Genomic DNA, 16970 nt, shown 5'->3' on the forward strand with positions numbered 1-16970 from the left:
CCCTTCTCTCTGCTATAACGTGCCGGTTTGTTGACAATGAAAGCCGTGTTAATAGTACAAGGTGAAACCAACTGACTTCAGACCTGCTGAATGATCTGATGTGGGTGGTGCAGTTCATAGTAGACAGTTACAGTATGTGGCAGCGATATTCATCAGGAAACTACTGTACCTCCAACAGGAAACAAGTTCAATACTAGTACCTCATCTGCTCACCGCATGATCAACAGGCGTGTAGAGATATCATTTATGGAGTGATATCGATAGCAGGGTGTGTGTGTGTGTGTGTGTGTGTGTGTGTGTGTGTGTGTGTGTGTGTGTGTGTAAAACACTGGCGTACCTCCTGAAGGTGTGAGTTAGGCAGAGCGCTCCCAGTCCTCTGTCTTCTCCTTGGGATAAACTCTTGTTTATTGTCTACCACACACACACACACCTGTCACACGCATGCACTCACACACATACAGACACACACACACACACACAGCGGGTGTTGCTGCTCTAAGCATCTAAACCCTAAACTCTTCTCTTTGGGGAAAACCAGAGCAGGGAGATATTTTGTAAAGTTGAATTACAAAACAAGTCAGGTATTTTCAGGTCAATAGTCTGTCTGTAAATCAGGGTTCATCTTTGACTAATCTGTTCCTATTATCTCACACCACCTGTTTCACTGTGTTGTGTGTGTGTGTGTGTGTGTCCGTGAGTGCAGTGTGATGTAGTGTAAGTGTGTGTACGCTTGTTAAAGTTGGCAGCTGAAGTGTGTGTGCAGACACAAAGCTGACCATGACTAGGTTGTCACCACAGTTCATTTAGCTGAGCCCCGGCGAAATCTTGTTGAAACGGACAGTGGAGTTGATCAAATCAAAGGTTATGATTCCAGAATGTTCTTTGACGTAAAACGTGCTCTAATTTTCTGGTTCTTGTGAGTAAGTTTGCTGTACATTTTTGTGATGGCGATGCAACTTAAGTTTATTGTCACAAATAAGCTCTTTTACAAAGAAAACTTGCGAGTGAGACATTTGGACTAGCAGGGAACGCTTATTGGATCTCTATCAAAGTGAAACGGTTTGGGCTTTGAAAGACATTACAGTAGCTCTCTCCCAACAGCCTGAGTGAAATCCTGTCTGTTTCATGTCTTTCCTCTGTTAACTACCTCCAAGTCAGTGGCATGCAGATTCCTTAGGATCCAACAGAGAATGAGTGCCCTGACTTAAGATGGCTGGCCACCGATGAAAGTGTAGCACAGCCAGCTAAAAGAAGGAGAGAACGAGGGATAATGAGAGGGAGGATGCCAGTTACTGTAGTCTTCCTCTCCTCCATACGGATCTCTGAGTTTACACGTCTATCTTGTCTGGATTTCCTTTCTTCCTACTCTCGTCCCTCCTTTCTCCTTTCTTCCCACTCTCGTCCCTCCTTTCTCCTTTCTTCCCACTCTCGTCCCTCCTTTCTCCTTTCTTCCTACTCTCATCCCTCCTTTCTCCTTTCTTCCTACTCTCGTCCCTCCTTTCTCCTTTCTTCCTACTCTCGTCCCTCCTTTCTCCTTTCTTCCTACTCTTGTCCCTCCTTTCTCCTTTCTTCCTACTCTCGTCCCTCCTTTCTCTTTTCCTCGTCCCCCAACACTTCTCTACTTTTGCCACAAACATCAGCAATAAGCTGAATTCAAACGCTAATTAATGGAATATTATTAAAGGTCCAACTCAGTCATTTTTATCTCAATATCAAATCATTTCTGGGTAACAATTAAGTACCTTAGTTTGATTGATTTCAATTAAAATGGTCAAAAAGAAACAAAAATAGCTTCTAGGCAAACAACTTCTCAAGCAAGAATTATGCGAAAACTGAATGAAGAAAACTAGCTGTTTTGGCAGAGAGGTTTGGAACTCTATTTCTTATTGGACTGTTAACTGGTGACATCTCCGGGCAGGCCAAAACTACATCCCACCAAAAAAAACTCTTACACTAAAAGGGTATTATTATAATTTTAACAATTTCACAGTATTATTCCAACCTCATAGTGTGGAAATGTATATAAAACACAATAATATCATGTTTTTGACTGCACTGGGCCTTTAATACTTTAATACAAGTACTCATACTTCCTCTCCCCTGTCTCTCTCTCTCTGCAGGACCAGGATGGCAGTAAGCATTGGTCTCTGAGCCCCTACCCCCAGCACAACTCCTCTACCTCTCCAGGCAGTAAGCAGCAGGTGGAGGAGGGGGGTTCAGGGGCCGCAGCGCTGGGGACCCCAGAGAGGCGTAAGGGCAGCCTGGCTGACGTGGTGGACACACTGAAACAGAGGAAGATGGAGGAGCTCATCAAAAACGAACCAGAAGGTCAGTCACCATGTACAAAGATGTACTGTTCTGTATCGCTTTCTCTTTTCTCCCTATCACTTGCTATCGCTATCTCTCTCTATCACTATCAATCACTATCTCTCTCTATCACTCTCTCTCTCTCTCTCTATCACTCAATTTCAATTTCAATTTAAGGGCTTTATTGGAATGGGAAACAAATGTTTGCATTGCCAAAGCAAGTGAAATAGATAATAAACACTTGAAATAAACAATACTGTACTGTACTGTACTGTACACACACACACAATGTACACACACACACACACACACCTATGCTCTCTATCTCTCGCTATCTCTCGCTATCTATCTTTCACACTCTCTCTATGCTTCTTTCTCTCATATTCTGTCTTTCGTTTTGTCTCTCACTTTAGCCTTTTGTAGCAAGTTATAGTGCCAGGCCTCCCTCCCTCTCTTGCTCCATCCTAACGAACACATTCTATAACGAGCCTGGCGACAGGGTGTGTGTGTGTGTGTGTGTGTGTGTGTGTGTGTGTGTGTGTGTGTGTGTGTGACAGAGAGAGTCAGCCCTTTGTTTCAGAGCAGACAGCATCAGCTGTCCAGAACCATTGTTTATCAACCACTTTGCATTTTTATTACAAGCTGATAGTACTTGAACCATCAGGCTTTTACTGCTCTCTCTCTCTCTCTCCGTCTCTCTCTCTCTCTCTCTCTCTATATATATATCTCAATTCAATTCAATTCAATTCAAGGGCTTTATTGGCATGGGAAACATGTGTTAACATTGCCAAAGCAAGTGAGGTAGACAACATACAAAGTGAATATATAAAGTGAAAAACAACAAAAATTAACAGTAAACATTACACATACAAAAGTTTAAAAACAATAAAGACATTACAAATGTCATATTATGTATATACAGTGTTTTAACAATGTACAAATGGTTAAAGGACACAAGATAAAATAAATAACCATAAATATGGGTTGTATTTACAATGGTGTTTGTTCTTCACTGGTTGCCCTTTTCTCCTGGCAACAGGTCACAAATCTTGCTGATGTGATGACACACTGTGGAATTTCACCCAGTAGATATGGGAGTTTTTCAAAATTGGATTTGTTTTCAAATTCTTTGTGGATCTGTGTAATCTGAGGGAAATATGTCTCTCTAATATGGTCATACATTGGGCAGGAGGTTAGGAAGTGCAGCTTAGTTTCCACCTAATTTTGTGGGCAGTGAGCACATAGCCTGTCTTCTCTTGAGAGCTATGTCTGCCTATGGCGGCCTTTCTCAATAGCAAGGCTATGCTCACTGAGTCTGTACATAGTCAAAGCTTTCCTTAATTTTGGCTCAGTCACAGTGGTCAGGTATTCTGCCGCTGTGTACTCTCTGTGTAGGGCCAAATAGCATTCTAGTTTGCTCAGTTTTTTTGTTAATTCTTTCCAATGTGTCAAGTAATTATCTTTTTGTTTTCTCATGATTTGGTTGTGTCTAATTGTGCTGTTGTCCTGTGGCTCTGTAGGGTGTGTTTGTGAACAGAGCCCCAGGACCAGCTTGCTTAGGGGACTCTTCTCCAGGTTAATCTCTCTGTAGGTGATGGCTTTGTTATGGAAGGTTTGGGAATCGCTTCCTTTTAGGTGGTTGTAGAATTTAACGGCTCTTTTCTGGATTTTGATAATTAGTGGGTATCGGCCTAATTCTGCTCTGCATGCATTATTTGGTGTTCTACGTTGTACACGGAGGATATTTTTGCAGAATTCTGCGTGCAGAGTCTCAATTTGGTGTTTGTCCCATTTTGTGAAGTCTTGGTTGGTGAGCGGACCCCAGACCTCACAACCATAAATATATCTATATCTAATAGAGGTCGACCGATTAATCGGAATGGCCGATTAATTAGGGCCGATTTCAAGTTTTCATAATAATCGGAAATCGGTATTTTTGGGCGCCGATTTGCCAAGTTTTTTTTAAATATATTTTTTACACCTTTATTTAATCTTTATTTAACTAGGCAAGTCCGTTAAGAACACATTCTTATTTTCAATGACGGCTTAGGAACGGTGGGTTAACTGCCTCGTTCAGGGGCAGAAAGACAGATTTTCACCTTGTCAGCTCGGGGGATCCAATCTTGCAGCCTTACAGTTAACTAGTCCAATGCAATAACGACCTGCCGCTCTCTTGTTGCACTCCACAAGGAGACCTGTTACGCCAATGCAGTAAGCCAAGGTAAGTTGCTAGCTAGCATTAAACTTATCTTATAAAAAACAATCAATCATAATCACTAGTTAACTACACATGGTTGATGACATTACTAGATATTATCTAGCGTGTCCTGTGTTGCATATAATCTGACTGAGCATACAAGCATACAAGTATCTAAGTATCTAACTGAGCGGTGGTAGGCAGAAGCAGGCACATAATCATTCATTCAAACAGCACTTTCATGTGTTTTGCCAGCAGCTCTTCGTTGTGCGTCAAGCATTGTGCTGTTTATGACTTCAAGCGTATCAACTCCCAAGATGAGGCTGGTGTGACAGAAGTGAAATGGCTGGCTAGTTAGCGCGCGCTAATAGCCTTGGTGTGGTTGTTTGCCTTGCTCTGCATGGGTAACGCTTCGATGTGGTGGCTGTTGTCGTTGTGTTGCTGGTTCGAGCCCAGGAAGGAGCGAGGAGAGGGATGGAAGCTATACTGTTACACTGGCAATACTAAAGTACCTAGAAGAACATCCAATAGTCAAAGGTTAATGAAATACAAATTGTATAGAGGGAAATAGACCTATAATAACTACAACCTAAAACTTCCTACCTGGGAATATTGAAGACTCATGTTAAAAGGAACCACCAGCTTTCATATGTTCTCATGTTCTGAGCAAGGAACTGAAACCTTAGCTTTCTTACATGGCACATATTGCACTTTTACGTTCTTCTCCAACACTTTGTTTTTGCATTATTTAAACCAAATTGAACATGTTTCATTATATACTTGAGGCTAAATTTATTTTATTGATGTATTATATTAAGTTGAAATAAGTGTTCATTCAGTATTGTTGTAATTGTCATTATTACAAATACATAAAAAAATAAATAATAATAATCAGACGATTAATCGGTATCTGATTTTTTGGTCATCCAATAATCGGTATCGGTATCGGCGTTGAAAAATCATAATCGGTCGACCTCTAATATCTAGCTATCTCTCTCTCTATCGCTATCTCTTGCTATATCTCTATATATATCTATCTATCTATCTATCTATCTATCTCTTTCTCTATCCCTGTCTATCTCTCTATCTCTATCTATCTCTCCATATCTATATATCTCTATCAGTTCAATTCCATTCAATTCAAGGGGCTTTATTGGTATGGGAAACATATATTAACATTGCCAAAGCAAGTGAGGAAGATAATATACAAAAGTGAAATTAACAATAAAAATGAACAGTAAACATTACACATACAGAAGTTTCAAAACAATAAAGACATTACATCTCTCTCTATCCATCTTTATGATTTCAATTCAATTCAATTAAATTTGCTTTATTGACATGGAGTAACGATGTACAGTGCCTTGCGAAAGTATTCGGCCCCCTTGAACTTTGCGACCTTTTGCCACATTTCAGGCTTCAAACATAAAGATATAAAACTGTATTTTTTTGTGAAGAATCAACAACAAGTGGGACACAATCATGAAGTGGAACGACATTTATCGGATATATTTCAAACTTTTTTAACAAATCAAAAACTGAAAAATTGGGCGTGCAAAATTATTCAGCCCCTTTACTTTCAGTGCAGCAAACTCTCTCCAGAAGTTCAGTGAGGATCTCTGAATGATCCAATGTTGACCTAAATTACTAATGATGATAAATACAATCCACCTGTGTGGAATCAAGTCTCCGTATAAATGCACCTGCACTGTGATAGTCTCAGAGGTCCGTTAAAAGCGCAGAGAGCATCATGAAGAACAAGGAACACACCAGGCAGGTCCGAGATACTGTTGTGAAGAAGTTTAAAGCCGGATTTGGATACAAAAATATTTCCCAAGCTTTAAACATCCCAAGGAGCACTGCGCAAGCGATAATATTGAAATGGAAGGAGTATCAGACCACTGCAAATCTACCAAGACCTGGCCGTCCCTCTAAACTTTCAGCTCATACAAGGAGAAGACTGATCAGAGATGCAGCCAAGAGGCCCATGATCACTCTGGATGAACTGCAGAGATCTACAGCTGAGGTGGGAAACTCTGTCCATAGGACAACAATCAGTTGTATATTGCACAAATCTGGCCTTTATGGAAGAGTGGCAAGAAGAAAGCCATTTCTTAAAGATATCCATAAAAAGTGTCGTTTAAAGTTTGCCACAAGCCACCTGGGAGACACACCAAACATGTGGAAGAAGGTGCTCTGGTCAGATGAAACCAAAATTGAACTTTTTGGCAACAATGCAAAACGTTATGTTTGGCGTAAAAGCAACACAGCTGAACACACCATACCCACTGTCAAACATGGTGGTGGCAGCATCATGGTTTGGGCCTGCTTTTCTTCAGCAGGGACAGGGAAGATGGTTAAAATTGATGGGAAGATGGATGGAGCCAAATACAGGACCATTCTGGAAGAAAACCTGATGGAGTCTGCAAAAGACCTGAGACTGGGACGGAGATTTGTCTTCCAACAAGACAATGATCCAAAACATAAAGCAAAATCTACAATGGAATGGTTCAAAAATAAACATATCCAGGTGTTAGAATGGCCAAGTCAAAGTCCAGACCTGAATCCAATCGAGAATCTGTGGAAAGAACTGAAAACTGCTGTTCACAAATGCTCTCCATCCAACCACACTGAGCTCGAGCTGTTTTGCAAGGAGGAATGGGAAAAAATGTCAGTCTCTCGATGTGCAAAACTGATAGAGACATACCCCAAGCGACTTACAGCAGTAATCGCAGCAAAAGGTGTCGCTACAAAGTATTAACTTAAGGGGGCTGAATAATTTTGCACGCCCAATTTTTCAGTTTTTGATTTGTTAAAAAAGTTTGAAATATCCAATAAATGTCGTTCCACTTCATGATTGTGTCCCACTTGTTGTTGATTCTTCACAAAAAAATACAGTTTTATATCTTTATGTTTGAAGCCTGAAATGTGGCAAAAGGTCGCAAAGTTCAAGGGGGCCGAATACTTTCGCAAGGCACTGTACATATTGCCAAAGCTTACTTTGGATATTTACAATATGAAAATAATTAGAATCAAAATTGTCAACGGGACAACAGTAACAACAATAACCAAGGGTCAAAATAACCATACATTGAAATATAACAGTAAGCATACAGTAGAGGACATGTGCAGGTTGATTGGTCTGTCAGACACTGTCCCTCATCTTATGGCAGGCAGCAATGTAGTGCGCTGCCAACCCACAGCTCTCTGCATCCTCCCCCAACAGGACGGGTAGCCTACTCTCATCAGAGAGGTCCTTGAAACCTTGAATAAGGGGTTCAAATTTGGGAAAAAGACACTCTCTAATTGTTCTATATTTTTTACATTTTGTCAGGAAATGCAGCTCCGTCTCAGGTTCTGCTGTTGTGCAGTGGCTGCACTGCCTTTCCTCAACAGGGAGCCAGGTTTTCCTGTGTCTACCCTTCTCGGTGGCAAGGCTGTGCTCACTGAGCCTGTACTTTGTAAAGATTCTTCTAAGGTTTTGATCGGTAATCAGGGTCAAATACTTAGCCACAGTGTACTGTCGATTTAGGGCCAGATAGCACTGCATTTTGCTTTGTGCTTGTGCTTGTGTTTCCCAATAAGCAATGTCATTTTGTTTGGACTGTGTTGTAATTTGGTTTATTCTGATTGATTGGATGTTCTGGTCCTGAGGCTTCAGTGTGTTAGTAGAACAGGTTTGTGAACTCAGCCCCAGGACCAGCTGGATGAGGGGACTCTTTTCTTTGCTCAGCTCTTGGCATTGCAGGGCTTGGAAATGATATGAGAGGGGGTCACTGTATTTTAGATGTTTCTAAAACTTGATTGCTCTTTTTTGAGTTTTTATTATTAGTGGATATTGGCCTAATTCTGCCCTGCATGCATTGTTTGTAGTTTTCCTCTGGACAAGTAGGATAATCTTACAGAACTCTGCATGCAGGGTTTCAATGGGGGTGTTTGTCCCATTTGGTGAAATCTTGTTTTGCAAATGGAACCCATAAAGTGCAATTGGTTCAATGACACATTCAATTCGTTTTAGCCAAATTTTAATAGGTATTTCAAGTTGAATTAGTTTTTTAATGGCGTAGAATGCCCTGCGTGCTTTCTCTCTCAGTTCATTCACTGCCTCATTAAGGGTGTCCAGTTGAGCTTATTTTAAAACCTAAGTAATTGTAGTGTGTAATTGTAGTACTCTATATATTTTGTACCAATTGAGAACTTTGGTCTAATGGTCTCTCTCTCTCTCTCTCCCTCTCTCTCTCTTCTCTCTCTCTCTCTCTCTCTACCTCTCTCTCTATCTTTCTCTCTCTATCAATTAAATTCAATTCAAGGGGCTTTATTGGCATGGGAAACGTGTTAACATTGCCAAAGCAAGTGAGGTAGATAATATACAAAAGTGAAATAAACTATACAAATTAACAGTAAACATTACACATACAGAAGTTTCAAAACAATAAAGACATTACAAATGTCATATTACGTATATATACAGTGTTGTAACAATGTAAAATGGTTAAGGGTACACAAGGGAAAAGAAACAAGCATAAATATGGGTTGTATTTACAATGGTGTGTGTTCTTCACTGGTTGCCCTTTTCTTGTGGCAACAGGTCACAAACCTTGCTGCTGTGATGGCACACTGTGGTATTTCACCCAGTAGATATGGGAGTTTATCAAAATTGGGTTTGTTTTCGAATTGTGTAATCTTAGGGAAATATGTGTCTCTAATATGGTCGTACATTGGACAGGAGGTTAGGAAGTGCAGCTCAGTTTCCACCTCATTTTGTGGGCAGTGTGCACATAGCCTGTCTGCCTACGGCGGTCTTTCTCAATAGCAAGGCTATGCTCACTGAGTCTGTACATAGTCAAAGCTTTCCTTAAGTTTGGGTCAGTTACAGTGGTCAGGTATTCTGCCACTGTGTACTCTCTCTTTAGGGCCAAATAGCATTCTAGTTTGCTCTGTTTTTTTGTTAAATCTTTCCAATGTGTCAAGTAATTATCTTTTTGTTTTCTCATGATTTGATTGGGTCTAATTGTGCTGCTCTATCTATCTATCTATCTATCTATCTATCTATCTATCTATCTATCTATCTATCTATCTATCTATCTATCTATCTATCTATCTATCTATCTATCTATCTATCTATCTATCTATCTATCTATCTATCTATCATCTATCTATCTATCTATCTATCTATCTATCTATCTATCTATCTATCTATCTATCTATCTCTCTATTTTTCTCTCTAGGTGCTTGTGTGTGTGTTAACGTGGTGCGTGTGGGTGTGTGTGTGTATCCAGCTGCTATTTGCATGTGTGGACACCTTGACTTTGCCCAGACTCTTGAGTATGCCACACACAACAGTCTTACAGTGGATCCCTAAGTCCAACAGACCTAGGCCAGGAACACAAAGCCAGCAGTGTGTGCATGCTTGCATGTGTGTAGTTGTGTGTGTGTGTGTGTGTACAGTACAAGTTATTTATAGTACATATAACAGACCGCCACATTGCATGGAGGTCAGTGCAGCCAGTCAGTGCACAAGGCCCTGTACAGAGTCATTTGCTCCAAGCATTTCTTCAAATTGTGGCCGTGGGTCATTATTAGGACTAATGTTTATTTTCCAACTTCTGCTTCTATTTTATTCTGCTGTTGAAATAATGCATCATTCTACCTGTGGCTGTTTTGGCTCTGCACTAAGCCCGACAGTCCAGTTCCACTTCACAGAGGGCCCAACAAGTGAGAAAACAGTAATGGGGCATGTGTGTTTTCACGCTTGTGTGAGTCCCAGAGACGAATGGTGTTGCCAGTTAGACTCAGGTGTGGTTGTTCCGGTTGATATGTGGAGTTGTTCAAGCTAGTAGTTCATGTCAAAAAGGTGGAAAGTAGATCCACGCGATACCGACATGGTTGTTTTGAGTTGGGTGGAAAGTAGATCCACGCGATACAGACATGGTTGTTTTGAGTTGGGTGGAAAAGGGTTAGGGTTTTTTGGAGAGATTCTGAGAAGTGTGTCTGTGAGTCAGGCGGTACAGATACAAACCGAGACACACACACACACACACACACACGGTTTGAAAGCAGTAGCGGTAGCTTCACACACTGCCTTAGCAGAGCTACAGTGCCACACCAGAATGGGTGGTGCCATTATCTCCCCGCCCATTGCTGTTGAAATTAAACATGCTAACAAAAGGCCTCAGTGCCTCGAGAGGACACACACATACACACAAAACAGCCAGAACAGAAAGGCAGAAATAGTGGAGGAAAGAAAAGGGGGGAGATGAAGAGCGAGAGTGAAGACAGAGAGAGCTAGAGAGAGAGAGACACTACTATATAAAAATCCATTCCATCCTTCTCCGCCCTCTCTCTCTCTCTCTCTCTCTCTCTCTCTCTCTCTCTCTCTCTGTCTCTCTCTCTCTCTCTCTCTCTGTCTCTCTCTCTCTCTCTGTCTCTCTCTCTCTCTCTCTTTCTTTCTCTCTCTCTCCTGGCTGCCCATTGTTCTGTTGTGTTCTCCACAAAGCCCATTAGCAGCAAACGGCAGGTTGGGATGAAACATTAATGAAGGCTTTAATCATTATGAAAGGCCTTTATTAATACTGCTGCACTCCCCCTTTCACACACTGTCTGCCTCCAGCTGGATCAATGGCACACACACACACAGGGACGCGGGCGAGCACACACACACACACACACACACACACACACACACACACACACACACACACACACACACACACACACACAGGGATGCGGGCGAGCACACACACACACACACATACACATACGCACGGGTGCACGTACACATACACACAGGCTTGCAAACAAACACATGTTAGCACACACACACACTCACACACACACACTCACCCCGGTACATGTGCTGTGAAGAAAGGGATGTGAGAGAAGGACTAAAGAGATGAAATGGGTCAGAAAACAATAAACACCCTAAAAACAGGAGGTTTTATATAACCAGGCCTTGAGCTAGACACTAGCCATGTTCTCTTAGACACTCGCCTTATGTAAAACCAGTGTCTCGAGACACACACACACACACACTGGTCCATGGTTGAGGCAGAAGTTACAAAGACATAGTTTTTATCAGTGTGACCAGTGCTGCTCTACTTAGTGGCTAGATAAATGTGGCATGGTGCAGAGACACGCTGGTGTGTATGTAAGATACTGGGTCAGTACAGACTGCCTCATCTCCCCTGTGTTTGTGTGTGTGTGCGTGTGTGTATGTGTGTGTGTGTGTGTGTGTGTGTGTGTGTGTGTGTGAGAGAGAGAGAGAGAGAGAGCACTGAGCAGCCCAGCTGGCTGAGCCACTGCCAGAGAGAGCCCAGGCAGGACTAGAGCTGTTGGCCTTTAATAAATGACTAGCCATAGAGCTCCCTTATCGACTGTGTGATGTTACACCGCTCTCACACACACAACACATTACTCTCCTGTCTACCTTTACTGCCTACCTGTTACCCCCGAGACACACACCCCTGCGTGGTAATGCTGGTTTTAAATTGTGTCAGATGTTGCGTAGAGAGTTGGAAGAGTGTGAAGAGGAGTTGGGGGGGGGAATCATGCTGGCATGTGTGTGTGTGTGTGTGTGTGTGTGTGTGTGTGTGTGTGTGTGTGTGTGTGTGTGTGTGTGTGTGTGTGTGTGTGTGTGTGTGTGTGTGTGTGTGTGTGCGTGTGTGCGTGCGTGCGTGTGTGTGTGTGTGTGATTCCGTGCTGGAGTGAGTGTGTGTGTGATTAGGACTAATAATGAGAGCAGAGCAGAGAGCAGCGCGGAGGGCGCAGGGGTGAGAGGAGGACCAGGTCTGGGCTCAGGAGGGACAGCATTGAGGCTAGATACACACACACACAGGGAGCCAGGGACAGGCACTGTTGGCTGAAGTTAACCCTCCCCTGCCTCTACTGGACTGTACATTTAACCTATAGTAACACACACCTCGCTGAGGTAGCACACACGCCACTGTTGTGTGGCGAGTGAGAATAAAAGCGAGATAGAACCAGATCATAGAGAAAACTAGCTGCAGTATTTGGGGCACAGATGTTCATCTCAGCCCCTAGAGTGATACTGCCTCTGCCCTGGCAACTCACCAGTCCCCCTCTCGCTCCCTTCCTCTTTGTCTCCCTCTCTCTCTCTCTCTCTCGCTCTCTCTGTACCCCTTCCTCTCTGTCTCCCTCTCTCTCTCTCTCTCTCTCTCTCTCTTTCTATCTGTCTCTCTCTCCCCCTTCCTCCCTGTCTTCCTCTCTCTTTCTCTCTGTCCACCTTCCTCTCTGTCCCCTTCCTCTGTCTCTCGCTCTCTCTCTCTCTCTCTGTCCCCCTTCCTCTCTGTGTCCCTCTCCCCCTCTCTCTCTCTCTCTCTCTCTCTCCCCCTTCCTCCCTGTCTTCCTCTCTCTCTCTCTCAGTCCACCTTCGTCTCTGTCCCCTTCCTCTGTCTCTCACTCCCTCTCGGTCTCTCTCTCTCTCTCTCTGTCCCCCTTCCCCTCTGTCCCCCTTCCTTTCTGTCTCCCTCTCTCTATGTCTCTCTCTCTGCCCCCCCCCCCCCCCGCTCTCTCACTCTGCTTCTTTCTCCCTCTCTCTCTCCCTCTACCCTGGCAACTCACTCTGATTCTCTCATTCTCTCGTTCTCTCTCTCTCTCTCTCTCTCTCTCTCTCTCTCTCTCTCTCTCTCTCTCTGTATTTCTGGACCCCCTTTGCCTCCCTCTGAATGCTTGATATTGACCAATAGAAGATTTGTCTGGTAGTTTGAATAGGCTGGTAATCTGTACATCTCTACTGTTTTCTATGTACGCTGTTTTATACATGTTGACTGTAAAGCTGTAGTCAGGTGGTGCAACAACACTTTTCAGAGAGGAAGTAAGGAGCCTCTCTCTGGTGCTGCTCTGGGTTCAGGCCATCCAGGATGTCTTAAGGGCAGGTCCCAGGTCAGGTGTAACGGCAGTCTCCAGTGGCAGCATGTGTCTGAAAATATCAAACACTATTGTATGTCACAGAGCACATTTATTTTCATGGTGACGAACAAAAAAACTCCAGCTTGCTTTTAGAGGCAGTGGGGCATTTTATAGGACAGCACTTAGCCAGGGCCATTGTGCCACAATAGCACACGCTGGTAGGAGCTCACTCACGCATCCAGACACTTGAATGGCTGACAATAGGAAGGGCGGATACATTCCCCGATGAAGAAGAAGAGAACAAGAAAGGGAGGGGAAAAAAATGAAAGAAAGGGGCCTTGAGAACTTGGGGCCTTGAGACCAGCAGTCTCTCTCTGTCTCTCTCTCTCTCTCTCTCTCTCTCTCTCCTCTCTCTCTCTCCTCTATCTCTCCTCTATCTCTATCTCTCTCTCTCTCTCTCCCTCTCTCTCTTCTCTCTCTCTCCTCTATCTCTCCTCTATCTCTCTCTCTCTCTCTCTCTCTCTCTTCTCTCTCTCTCTCTCTCCTCTCTCTCTCTCTCCTCTCTCTCTATTGCTCCCTCCTCTCTCTCTCTTTCTCCCTCCTCTCTCTCTCTCTCTCTCTCTCTCTCTCTCTCTCCCCTCTCTCTCTCTCTCTCTCTCTCTCTCTCTCTCTCTCTCTCTCTCTCTCTCTCTCTTTATCTGTCTGTCAATCCCCTGGGCGAGCTAATCCTCCACAGGCCCCTCTACTGTCTCAAAGTGTCACACACACACACACACACACACACACACACACACACACACACACACACACACACACACACACACACACACACACACACACACACACACACACACCGTTGAGTTCACAGCCCTAGCGTGGGAGAGAGGGAACCTCCATATGTGATTTCCACCAGTTGGTAGTAATTAGTTAGTTGTATAAATTAGCATTAAGTGCAGATTGTTGCATTGTTCATGATGATCCCCCTTTTGCTGTGGGAAAAACTAAGGAGTTAAACAGTGAAGGAGGAGAGGTTGAAAAATGCTGTTTTTCGACCGTGTAGAGCGAGATAAATGTCTCCACATCTCCAATTAGAGAAGGAAGGAAGGAAGGGAGGAGAGGGAGGAGAGAACAGAAGGGAGGGAGGAGAGGAGGAGAGAATGGAAATGAGGTTAATCTTGTGTTTTGTTGTTCTGAGTATTCACACCACAATAGCAGTTTATTAACAGTATCACGTTGTTCAGACAGCCCAACCCCTTCCTTGTTTCTTCGTCTCATTCTGACACTCGTGATAAGAATTCTTCCTGGAACTGTAGGGAAGCACAAGTCTCTCTCTCTCAAACTCAAGTCAATCTATTTTCTTTGTGTCATGAGAACCAGGCTGGAAGACTCGAGAAGAACCTGAGGCCTATTGTGAGGCGACCATTGTTCCGCCCTGTGAAAGGCACATTCAAGTCACTTTTTATCGAATTGTTTTCGTCTGCTTTTCACTTTGTATTCTATATCCCAGGCTTGCACAAGACAATCAATGGAGATGAAACCCTCCCCTTTAAATGCCTAGATGAGCGACATTAAGAAGTGAATAGTGTGTGTGTGGATGGGGAAAGCGGTGCCCCAGCTATTGTGCTCTACGTGGCTTATAAAAGGAGCTTATAGAGCGGTCCCGCGGTCTTTCTGTTCCTAGTGAACAGCCCTGGATGGGAAAAGCTGGGCCGGCTGTCTTTGTGTTACTGCGTGTGCGTAGCGTTGTGTTGTTGCCCTCCCGGCGTGCCATTAGGAAGGCCACAAAAGCCCGGAGTTCATGAATCAGACAGGGTTTCCATAGCCGGAGCATTGTGAACGCGCTGTGCTGCGCTGCTACCGCCGACCCGGGAGTGACTGTTCTGTTCTCTTCCATAGCCCTGTCATCTAGTCAGAGCCCAGGCCTCTCAGAGGCTCAGTGAGACACCTCCAAAGGTCCAATGTAGAGCCAGTGTCATTGAGATTCATGAAATGGAATCTTGGAATGTTCCGTGAAGTGGCAGACAGGCAGTGTGCTCTGTGTTCTAGAGGGGAGCTATAGCTCAACAAATACATTACCATGGAATCTTTTTACTGAGTCAATCTGCACGGACGTGTTCTTTACGGATGGCAGAGGAATGTGTGTATAATATAGAAGGGTTTGTCAATGGATGTGACATTGTGTTAAGTTAATTATATGGATTAAAACAGGAAGTATTCCCTCTTAGCTGGAGCTTTTATATCTTTGTACTGAAAGTTAGTAAATGTAATGAACTTGCGCACACACGCACACACACGCACACACGCACACACACACACACACCAGCACGCACGCACGCACTCACACACACACACAGATACACACACACACACACACACACACACACACACACGCACGCACGCACGCACGCACTCACACACACACACACACACACATACACACACACACACACACACACATACATTTTTTATATTATTTTTGGGATGTTCAAATTTAGATAAAATATCCAAACCTTTTATATTCTATCGTAGTATAATCCGTATGCAAATATTCAGACGACAACCATATCTATTAACATACTTAGTCAAAATAACATACTAATGTTATTTTGACTAAATGCGGACATTTGGATGTTAACGCTAAATAATGGAATGTAATATCTCATGAATATGCAACATTGAAGCATTTAAAAACCTTTGTGGCCACCGATACAAAAATGAAAACGTTGATTATATTCCCGTTTCGTAACGTTGAACACATCAACATTAGCTCATACTGACAAAGAGCTTTTTGAAACTTTTGCATTACGGGGTCAATGTACTATCCAATGAAGTGCTCTACTTGTCACACATATGAATTTAAAAGGAATGCGTTCTGCACACACAAATAAGGCTTGTTAGCTGAAACGTGATACGGGTGGAACGCTGATGAAGATATGTTAGTAATGGCAGACATAGGTAAAACATGAGCAAATTTACTAACACTGCTCCTCTCTATCAACTCGCTGCAACTCGCTGCAAGTGTGTTAGTTCTGTCATTGTATCTACTCTAAGACTCTTTAGATGGCAACAGGCTTGTCTCAGGCCTTTAGAAAATACACAGAAGCACGCCTCACTCCCACGCGCCGCACTCCCACGCGCCGCACTCCCACGCGCCGCACTCCCACGCGCCGCACTCCCACACGCCTCACTCCCACGCGCCGCACTCCCACACGCCTCACTCCCACGCGCCGCACTCCCACACGCCGCACTCCCACGCGCCGCACTCCCACGCGCCGCACTCCCACACGCCGCACTCCCACACGCCGCACTCCCACGCGCCTCACTCCCACGCGCCGCACTCCCACACGCCGCACTCCCACGCGCCGCACTCCCACGCGCCGCACTCCCACACGCCGCACTCCCACACGCCGCACTCCCACGCGCCTCACTCCCACGCGCCGCACTCCCACACGCCGCACTCCCACGCGCCGCACTCCCACGCGCCGCACTCCCACACGCCGCACTCCCACGCGCCGCACTCCCACACGCCGCACTCCCACGCGCCGCACTCCCACATGCCGCACTCCCACGCGCCGCACTCCCACGCGCCGCACTCCCA

General features: G+C 44.2%; 1 protein-coding gene across 1 annotated transcript in view; it reads left to right on the forward strand.

Annotated features, from left to right (window-relative positions):
* The window catches only part of sox5 (SRY-box transcription factor 5), a gene marked incomplete in the record, with an annotated part of 119016 nt that overhangs the window by 20337 nt on the left and 81709 nt on the right, over positions 1 to 16970 (forward strand). The window contains 2 exon segments of the mRNA NM_001164068.1: positions 2121 to 2327; positions 13396 to 13410. Coding sequence (NP_001157540.1) covers positions 2121 to 2327; positions 13396 to 13410 — 222 coding nt within the window.

This window comes from Oncorhynchus mykiss, chromosome 15 (genome assembly GCF_013265735.2).
Source record: "Oncorhynchus mykiss isolate Arlee chromosome 15, USDA_OmykA_1.1, whole genome shotgun sequence".
NCBI classification, from domain to species: Eukaryota; Metazoa; Chordata; class Actinopteri; order Salmoniformes; family Salmonidae; genus Oncorhynchus; species Oncorhynchus mykiss.